Source organism: Hypomesus transpacificus, chromosome 23 (genome assembly GCF_021917145.1).
Source record: "Hypomesus transpacificus isolate Combined female chromosome 23, fHypTra1, whole genome shotgun sequence".
Classification (NCBI taxonomy): Eukaryota; Metazoa; Chordata; class Actinopteri; order Osmeriformes; family Osmeridae; genus Hypomesus; species Hypomesus transpacificus.
Window position 1 is genome coordinate 19,596,505 of NC_061082.1, and position 10,555 is coordinate 19,607,059.

Sequence of the window (10,555 nt, forward strand, 5' to 3'; positions counted from 1 at the left end):
TATATCTTTGCACTGAAGCTGCTGATAGAAATGTTATAAATATGTTGTATATTTGTAAATTTGAAAAGATTTTGTTGATAATATCTCCTGGCAGTTCGAAAACCCGTAGATGATCTTATAAATAGAGCTGCATAAACGTCAATAACAAATAACTGGTGAGTACATTGTGAATGTACAGTAGATGTACCATTTTAAGAGCCTGTTAATGTTTTGAGTGACGAATACAGAAAGGTCTAAAAATCTACCAGTAGTCAAGATCTGCATTTGTTTCAAATGTCATTTAAAAAAGAAATCAAATTATGATCATCTTTTTCACCAATTTGAGTGAAAAGCTGAATCTTTGAAAAATGAACTTCAGAATACCTTAGTCTTTTGTATGTTTACCTTTTTTGCTTTAATGTCAGCATTCATGAACTTCACAAGTTTATGCAAAGCCTGATGACTGATGACATCACAGCATGATGACTGATGACATCAAAGCACGATGACTGATGACATCACAGCATGATGACTGATGACATCACAGCATGATGACATCACAGGATGATGACATCACAGGATAATGACTAATGTTATCACAGCATGATTTGACGATGTTGCAAAGAGCTTCTTGTGATGTCCCAGAATGCTTAGTGTTCATCAGGTGTTCCTTGTGGTCTCACACTTTTGGACCTGACTGTATAATACATGTTTTTCCACTGAACAAAACTGGACATGACTGCAGTTCATTTTTTCATGTTTTTATATACCTCATTTCAGGGCTACAAAACAACAAATGAAACGGCCTGTTCCACAGCAGGGATAATCCCCCTCGGCTCTTCAGTTCTTCAGATGTATATGGGTATGCTAAGCATACATAGTACAGTACAATATCAAATGATCACGGTGTTCCTTCCCTCTGTATATTTCAATCAAATTCAAGTTCTTTATAAAGATCAATAACGGCCTAATTTTAAATGATGGAAATACTTGAACAGGCCCATGTTAATGTATGAACTTGTATTATTCTCATTCTGGACCACCAGAGTCTCTGAGTTTATATAGTCCAACAATACAAATCCATGTGTGCAGTAATAGATTTGGTCAAGTCAGTAAATGAAGTGTCTGACTTATGATCCTGGGCTATAATGATGTGCTCGTAGAATGATTGTTTTGTATTGTGATGAAAAGGACAAATAAAGACTGTATCAGTGATCATTCTAAACATGCCCACATAATTTTTTTTAGATAGAGTGGAAGTCAGATTTATGTTGCTTCAGAAAATTAATAAATTTCATTTTTCGTAATATGATCTCTGCATTCATGAATTTCATTTTTACATCCTTAAGAAGTCAAGACTCTCATCCTACCTAATGTCAAGTCAATATATTATAGTTATACAATTAGATATTATTAATGAAATGTTCAAATATCCGTGGCATTCACTTGTAACTAATTTGGGGTTACTTACAACAACACAACTTCACGGTTACCGTATCGACATCACTGACGTGGCTGCGATCGAAAGACAAGCGATTCCATCAGTTTCCTGTGTCCACCTGGTTAGCCTGGACCTTCCTGTGGTCTCTGGGGACAGGAAGGAGGACACTGACGGTGAAGTCTGCCACGAAGGACGGGAGGTAGGACAGAGGGATCCAGAGGAGCTTGGCGTCCCAGCCCGCGCCGTAGCGAGTCCGGGGGTGGACCGCCGTCAGGGCATGCTGCATGCAGTTGGTCACCTTGGAGATGTCTGAACTGCACAGGAGACCCATGGAGAAGTCTTGGGCCTTCACGTCTGGAACCCAGAACAGGAGGGTCGACATCCAGGCTCGGGGAAAAGCACCAAGATAAGAATCACGGCTGTTGGTGCTGTATTTACAGTCAACTCCTACTTTTATCAGAAGCAACATAATGTGGAGTGCGGGCGGGGGGGGGGGGGGGGGGGGGGGGTAAATCTGGGACCTCTTGATCTGCAGTCTAGCGCTCTACAGCTGACTTACACACTGTGAACACCTGCTACCTCAAAGCCTCTGATTTTCATCTGTTCAAGCAAACCACACACACACACACACTGTACACACACAGACACACACACACACACACACGCACACTGAGTACTCACATTCATCAAGGTAGTTCTCTCCGTAAGAGTCTTTGACGTCTTGAGGGAGCCTGTCCCACAGTCTCTTCAGGTCAGCCTCGATCAGATCCAGCCTGGTCACCCCAGTCTTGAAGAAGCCCGGCTCGATGATGCTCACCTTCACTCCAAAGTGCTGCATGTCCCTCCTGTCAGCACCAGGAGGAACACAGGTGTTGGATGGGTGGATATAGACCAGGGCATGGAGTTTGCATTTCCATACATATTTTGGGACAAATATGTATAGACATATAATAATATAATAATATAATTAATGTAATTCATGTTTTTATTTTTTAAACATCCCTCTGATTCATTATTAATCTACTTTATATAGATGTTTATTAACTAATAGTTTTGAATGCATGCATTTCCTGGAAGGAGAGATTTGTTCCACGGGTTAAATGAGCACAATGACATCAATGCAATCAACTAATACACTAAGATGCTTATGTCTATTAATAACTCAAGGGGTGAATTGGAACCTCTTCAAACTAACGTATGATCATCCTAATGTTTCACAACATTCATGAACCCTGAAACTCACCTCATCTTGTAATTTGTATGAAATATAAAGATTAGAAATACATTCTATGCATACTGTAATACCTGAGGCTGTCGGAGAAGGCTTCCACCCCCCACTTTGACAGACAGTAGCCTCCTCCATTCAGAGCCAGCCTCCCCAGGATGCTGGCCACGTTGACCACCCTGCCCTGGGCCTTCTTCAGCAGGGGGAGGAACAGCAGGGTCACCTCGATCACCCCCAGCAGGTTGACATCCAGGACCTTGGTGAAGTCCTCTAACTGCATCCACTCTGTGGGCCCGATGGGGATGGACCGCCCAGCATTATTCACTAACCCCCAGAGACCTGAAGAAGGAGAGAGAGACAGAGAGAGAGAGAGAGAGAGAGAGAGAGAGAGAGAGAGAGAGAGAGAGAGAGAGAGAGAGAGAGAGAGAGAGAGAGAGAGAGAGAGAGAGAGAGAGAGAGAGAGTAGACCCTACAATCAATATCACATCCTGAATGCTGTCAAACTCTAATTCTTATAGGAAGGTTTAGGAAATACTTCACTTACACAACAGTCATATTATGTGAGCACAGAAGGAGCAATGCAATCTAGTCCAGCCAAAAGATTAACAAATTCAAGAGTGATGCTTCAGATAAATATTTCATGTCAAGAGATTTCAACCACTTGTCTTACATATGCACTCCAGGAATGTCCAAAGGCAAATTATCTTTAAGCAGACATATTTAAAACCACTTTAATCCTCAATGGATACACTGTATGATACATTGCCCTCCTAAGTAAGCCATTAACTAATCTGTTTTAAAGTATCATCGTCAAAGAGGCAGTCCAGGTCCAGGAAGATGCAGGTTTCAGCACTGAATCATATCTTCCAGTGTGTATAAAGTTTTGGGTCAGTTTGTCGTGAATCAAAACGATGTCAACAAAAAAGACACGGGGAATACAATGTGTTTACAGATGTGTACATTTAACACACATAACTTCTTTAAAATAAGTGTTGTTTTTTATTCTGTTTAACCTACATCATGGAGTAAGGGTGGTTGGAAAATGAATTAGGGCTGTGGACTAGTCAGACACATCTTTACTTTTTTTTCTTTTACTGTATCTCTCCCGGTGCTAGACTCTGGCTGGCACTGGCACCCTATCTCTACCACCCGCTGACCGTCTCACCTCTCTCCCCGACCTCGGCGCGCACAAACTCCACCGCACTCCTGATGCTCGCGCTGTCGGTAACATTGAACAGCAGCGTCTTCAGCCTGGGGGAGGACGCTGCTTTCAGTTCCGATGCGCCTTCTTCCGTCAGACATGCGGCAATAACGTTGAATCCCTTACGGTCAAGTTGCCGTGCCACTAAATTTCCGAAGCCGCTGTCGCAGCCAGTGATGAAGACATGCTTCTGGTCAAAGTCGTCGACTCTGTATGAGTCTCTAATGTTCCAGACGACAGCGCTGAGAGCGATTAAAATGAGAATACATGTTGTGACCTGGTGTGATAGAATTACCTAAGTGAGATAAGAAGACAATGAGTGAATCATATTAATCAGTTTTCAATATTTCGATTAATCAACTAGCCTATAGCTAACAGACGTTGCCTACCTCTGAAATATCAAACAGGATACTTTCTTCAGACACCTATTGCAAAATGAAATAAAATGAGTTAATCTTACTCTAAAACACAGGAACAACAAAACACATTTCCTTCATGATAAAATACCTAACTTACACAAGGAAAAACTACATCTTTGTCCATTTGCGTTGCTGTCTCTGCATTATAGTTGCCTATAGGCGTTTACAAAAGCTTAGGCTAACAAAAAAACTAAAAAATCCACACTTAAACAACTAACAGTCATTATAGCCTACTAAATCAGCCAAGGATTGGGTCGATGAATTGCCGGTTTCTTTTTAACTACAGAACCTTTCTTGTCTCTGTCCTCCAGTTCCTGCACCATAATCCTTGTTTATCTTGCTTACTGAACTGACACTAGAAGGATTATAATATTAGTTTGTCATAATCACAGCAATGCACCTGACATGGGCTTTTGGTGCAAATCTCGTCTTGAAAAATGAAACAATTTGAAATTAAATCGATTTGCCCTTCATAGGATTGAAGGAGTTTTTTTAAGCTGTTCTATTTAGTAGAGAGATACAGAGTACCTGCTTTACACGATCTTCTTCATTTCATGTCAAATTTAATGTACAATCTTCTATAGGTTGGCCAACTACATAACTGTTTGCAAAAAGGCCTTTTTTGCAACCAATGGCAGCGTTTTGCCTGGGTCTAATGCAACTGTGTTTTTGTGACCACTAGATGGCATCTTGGAATCTCATTTAGTCCAAAATAAACAGAAAAACAAAGCTTGCAGCATTCATAACTGACTAAACATACATGTTTCAGCGAAACTTCAATTAGGCTTTGAGTTTTAGTTATTTAGTCAACATATAAACATTCAATTAACAAGTAGTGCGTTGTATTGTTCACTTTTGAGCTTTACAGATGTGAAACATTTACCTGTATTTGGAAACATGGATTATAAATTGAACCTACCATAGCGTCCTTGTCATGAATGAGGTTGAAGTTAGAGAGAGGTTGCTGATCAGACCTACTCAGTCTCTAAACAGAGCTCATAAGCAGGTGGGTCTGCAGGTCGACTGGTGTCAAAGGTCGGTTGGATTACAATCCCAGTTAAACATTTTCACAGTGATTGATTGTGTAATGAAGCACACAAACTCTTACACAAACCGTACCTCTGATAACCTTTTTACCTAATTTCCTGAACATTAAGTTGGTATGATAAGTGACCAATGATTTGACACTACCTACTGAACAAAGACCAGAGCTGTGAAACTGTGTCAAATGCCAATAACAAATCAAGTGGTGGACAGGTTAGTTGTATGTTGGTGCATAGTCATATAAACCAACCCTTGTAATATTGACATCCAGTGTTGTGTGTTTTTGTAAGCACTGGCCTTTAGTTTCCCCCAAAATATAAATGGACAAATACACAACTAAAGTTTGTTTCTAACAACCCCCTGAATGTTTCATAGCAGAAAGTAAAGGTTGATAATGGATCGAGTTAATGATTCATGAGCAACTGATTTTTATTATATGAAACACTGGGGTTCATGTTACACATACAAATGATTTAAGGATAAAGTGTGTTAACAATTTCATAACAAAACTGCTGATTTAGCGCTAGCATGGCTACATGTGTTTAAAGCCTCCACTAGCCTCCTTTTCCTTACTTATATTCTAGTATTTCTCTCTCTCAGGTCGTCAACCCCCCCCCCCCCCCCCAACACATTAGGGTGTCCTCGTACTGAGGTTCCATCTGGAACAAAACCTTTCTGTGATTATAAAAAAGGCAAAGTCTCTAGTGGGGCTCTCTCTATGACACAAATACTCTACCATCATCTGTGAAATGAACTACAGCACCGATATTTTGGGTTTAACGGCATCCCTCAAGAAGAACTTGTCTGAGATGAAGGTTGGCATGTAGGACATGGGCAGCCAGAAGAACTTGGCGTCCCAGCCGGGAGAGTAGCGCGTGCGGGGGTGGAGGGCAGACACGGCGTGCTCCATGCAGTTGACCACTTTCATCAGGTCTCCATCCAACATCTTGGTGAAGGTGTCATTGAACTTCAAATCCACTGGAGGAACAAAACGAAAAGTTGAGGTCACGCGATGTCAAGACTTCAGAGCTTATAGTAAAGTAGACAGTCTTGTCTCTTGAGTTTTTATCAAGGTGCATTGCAAATTTACATTTACATTTAGTCATTTAGCAGACACTCTTATCCAGAGCGACTTACAGTAAGTACAGGGACATTCCCCCCCGAGGCAAGTAGGGTGAAGTGCCTTGCCCAAGGACACAAAGTCATATGGCGGGGTAGGGAATCGATCCGGCAACCTTTTGATTAGTAGCCCGACTCCCTCACCGCTCAGCCATCTGACTCCCTTAATTGCTTTCCTCATTCCATTTGTGTGAGTGCAGGTTGAACATGTCCTTCTGCAAACATACCTTTGTGTAGGTAATCGCTTCCGTAGTCATCTTTCACATCCTGAGGCAATCTGTCCCACAGCGTCTTGATGTTTTTCTTCAGGAGGGACACATCAGTCACGCTGGTCTTGAAAAATCCTGGTTCAATACACAGAACCTTCACTCCAAAGGGTGCCATGTTCATCCTGAGACAGACAAAAAACACAAGACACACAATATTTACAAGACCATAACTCAACTTGCCATAGTGTTTGCACATGAATAAAACAAGGATGTTTCTGGTACAAGGTGTCTCACCTCAGGCTGTCATTGAAGGACTCCACTCCGTATTTAGACACACAGTACGGCCCTCCAAAGGGACTCACTCGTCCAAACACACTGGCCACGTTCACCACTCTGCCCCTGGCCTTCTTGATGAGGGGCAGAACGCTCAGCGTCACGGCGATGACCCCGTTCAGGTTGACCTCCAGCATGCCCCGGTAGTCCTCGACGGTGAGCCAATCACAGGGAGCCGATGGCACGGACACGCCCGCGTTATTCACCACGGCCCACAGACCTGGAAGATCACACCCACGCACGGATACATCGATGAGTGGAGAAGAACATTCCACACGTACATGTGCTCACATGCCAGTGTGGTACACCGGAGGTGGTTTAAGCCTGGGGCCAAATGTGCGTGCTTGAGAAAAGCCTTGTATGCTCAGGGTGACACCTCATTCTGTATTCAAGAATGTTCAGGGTGTTCGTCATGAGGCAACAACAGTCAATTCCCCACTCACCTTTCTCCCCAACTACTGTTGTGAGGAATGTAACAGCTTTGTTGATGCTGTCTTGGCTGGTGACATCCAGGTGAAGGGTTTTCAGTCTTTCAGAGCATGCCTTTTTCAGCTCATCCTCCCCCTTCTCAGTGTAACAGGCTGCAATCACACAGAAGCCTAGCTTGTCCAGATGCCGGGCCAGAAGGTTACCAAACCCAGTGTCACAGCCGGTGATAAGCACATGCTTCTGCGACTTGTTGGGCACTCGTTTGGTTTCCTTGAACCAGCGGTAAATAAACCACAGCGGTACCAGAAGAAGGAGGTACAGGGACATTTCTAGGAGATGAGACAGGTGGGAAAAAAACAAGCTGGGTATAATTTGGTCATCCAAGACACGTCTTCATAATCAAGATACGAAACACTGTACGAAGGGAATCAATATAACAACATCTAACTATAATCCGCCCCCAGAACACGTTGCGCAACGTTTTGATGTTAGAGAAGAGAGTATACTTAGGTTAATATAGCCTAATACTCCCGCGACAATACGCTTATTCATTCACCAATCGTTAGTACAAATGGAAACACTTCAAAAGCAAAAAGTAGTCTACCAGATTCAAAGACGAAGACATCGTCAGTTTGGAGTTGAAAGGGTTAGTCTCGGGATAACATTTACAAACATTTCAGTAATATAGTTTCTTTTATAAATACGTTCGCCGGGAATTGATTTACACAACCATTCTTACGCTAAGAAACTTACCTGCCGCTGTCTCTGGCGGAAGTTGTAAGTTCTGGAGACCGTGGTTGGTTACTTAAGTCCCCGGAGTCTCTTCGTCGTCCCAATAAACACTTTTTCTATCGTTTGTACTACTTCCACTCCACTTTCCGGGTCTTAAAAACAAACAACCTGTATTTGGTTACTCTTCTAGGACATTGCCACGCGCAGAGCACTCCATCTGCCGGGGGTTCCATAATATAGCTGCGGAAACAATTTTCTGTGATTGGCTGTGATTCTCATAAATATGATAAATATGATGGAATATTTCAATAGGTACATGGTACTTTATATGTGAACTAGTGTGCTTTTGTTGTCGTATTTGTAGCCTGCACATATCAGTTAACTCAAAAATAATTTAGAGTTTCCATATTCGTCTTGGTAAACCTATCCACGGTTTAATTAATTTAAAGTAGGTCTGTTGTATTAAGGAAAGCTGGTCAACTCAGATGAATGGACAAAGAATACAGGAATGAAGGGCAGTTAAATAGTATCACAATGTGGGAGGGGGGTGACACATCGACATAGCCTTCACAAGCACAGAGCAGATGCTGCATTCATGGTGCTAGATAGCGTTTGTTTTGTCTCATGGCTTCCAGAAATTGCATTGACGTTCCTTCTATTTTCAGTTGCATGGCATTACACTTTGGTAACCTTGTCAACTTCTGACCTATAACCTCTTATCACAGACAGTTCCTCGCATTTTACGGAGAACCAACTTTTGGCCATGCAGGCATAAGCAAGCTTTAGAAAACACCATAATGACATGTTATCAAGGATACAAGCAACATAAGTCATCGGTAGGCATATTTCTCTCCTGGACAAGACCAAGGGTCATGTTAAACAAGGTTTGATCTAACGGCTGTTGAACTCAAACCCATCACTTTATCGGATATTGCACATAATTATCAGAATTGGGTGTCAATCAATTATTACTTGAAAGAAGCTTTAATCTCATTGATGGGCTGTCAGGTGGGACTGAGCTCAACCCTACATGCATCATAACATTTAAATGTTGATTACCGAATATGTTGATTAAAAAAAAATGGAAATCATTCCTCTTTGACCTATGACTTCACCCAAGCACCTGACAGTCACAGCCTCAGTCTGGGAGCTGAGAACAGAATCCCATGGCTTAATCTGTGACCAAAGTCTTAATCTTAAAGACCATTGTAGAGACCACTCCATTGTGTTCAAATGACCAGCAGGTCATTACACTCTTACAATCAATGACACATCAGTGATCTGCCTCTCCCATTAATGGCTGTAATCTTAGTGAGTGGAGTCATTGCATAAATAAGCATTACTGAAAGATGCCCTTCAGGTCATTAAACCCATTTTACAATATCCTGATAATAATATCCTTGTAATGCACACCTATTAATGGATTTTCCATCTTCTGTTATTTTATAGAGTAATTTAATATCATAATGAAAATAATAATGATAATAATTCTACAAAAATTTAAAATAATTAAATATGAATGTTACCTTACTGGATTTATTGACATGTCATTTAAATACGTATTTGTGATGTTATTGAATCTAGATAACTGCCATATCTCCAGGGAGATCAAGGACGTATGAAAGTGTATGTTAAACTGTCATTAATCCATTCATGTCCAAAAGCTTAAATATTTATTAACCTATTGGTTCAATAAATGTACTTTTGCCTCACAAAAGCTCTCCTGTTAAAGTCATAATGCTGACAAACCTGTTATCAGTCAAATAAGGAACAAAGATAACTGGCAAGGTACAGTGAAGACAGGACTGATCCGAGGACAGGCGTGAAGTGAGGACTGTTGTTGTCGGTGATCACAGAACGTCAGAGACGCTGACAAAGGGACAAAGCAGGTAAAGTAGGCGACAGTTAATCTTTATTTCAAGATTAAATTAAATATGAGATCATCTGACTTGATCTCCTCTTAATGGTAAATCAAAAGACACCAGAATCTTGTAACTTGCATGTATTTAATGTATTTAACGTATTTAATGTATAACAGTATATTTACAATAATAGTATAGTCTAGTAATTCTAATGTATAGGCCACACAGTTTGCAACAATGTTTTGGTAACAGAGTTAAAACAAGGTGATTTAGAGGTGATTAGTACGTGTTAAACTGTGTGACTTTAATTGCTCACATTTCTTGTATTACTGAGGTATTTACATGTTTGGATAGAAAACTTGGAATTGATTTTGCATGGATGTCAGTACTAAATAAGCAAATGTATCCATATTATGTAATACAGTGAGGAAGAATATATTGTTCAAGGTTAAAACTGGCCGCTAATAAACTCTTATGGTCCAATAGTTCAATTCCAAGTTGTTTTGCACATGGGCATGACAGACGTGTCTCGGGAGTTGAGTTCCAAAGATTTTAAATTAAA

General features: G+C 41.0%; 2 protein-coding genes across 2 annotated transcripts; both read right to left on the bottom strand.

Moving 5' to 3' along the window:
• Positions 1-1,161: 1,161 nt before the first annotated feature.
• On the bottom strand, positions 1,162-5,233 carry rdh1 (retinol dehydrogenase 1). The gene is made up of 6 exons (XM_047046956.1): positions 5,185-5,233; positions 4,236-4,271; positions 3,811-4,141; positions 2,726-2,984; positions 2,102-2,265; positions 1,162-1,774 (listed from the first exon to the last, which is right to left on the bottom strand). The coding sequence occupies exons 1-6, from the start codon at positions 5,185-5,187 to the stop codon at positions 1,521-1,523; spliced, it is 1,047 nt and encodes a 348-aa protein (XP_046902912.1). The 5' UTR covers positions 5,188-5,233; the 3' UTR covers positions 1,162-1,520.
• A 480-nt stretch (positions 5,234-5,713) lies between these two features.
• dhrs9 (dehydrogenase/reductase (SDR family) member 9) lies at positions 5,714-8,321 on the bottom strand. The gene is made up of 5 exons (XM_047046958.1): positions 8,153-8,321; positions 7,414-7,728; positions 6,932-7,190; positions 6,656-6,819; positions 5,714-6,287 (listed from the first exon to the last, which is right to left on the bottom strand). The coding sequence occupies exons 2-5, from the start codon at positions 7,724-7,726 to the stop codon at positions 6,064-6,066; spliced, it is 960 nt and encodes a 319-aa protein (XP_046902914.1). The 5' UTR covers positions 7,727-7,728; positions 8,153-8,321; the 3' UTR covers positions 5,714-6,063.
• Positions 8,322-10,555: the final 2,234 nt, after the last annotated feature.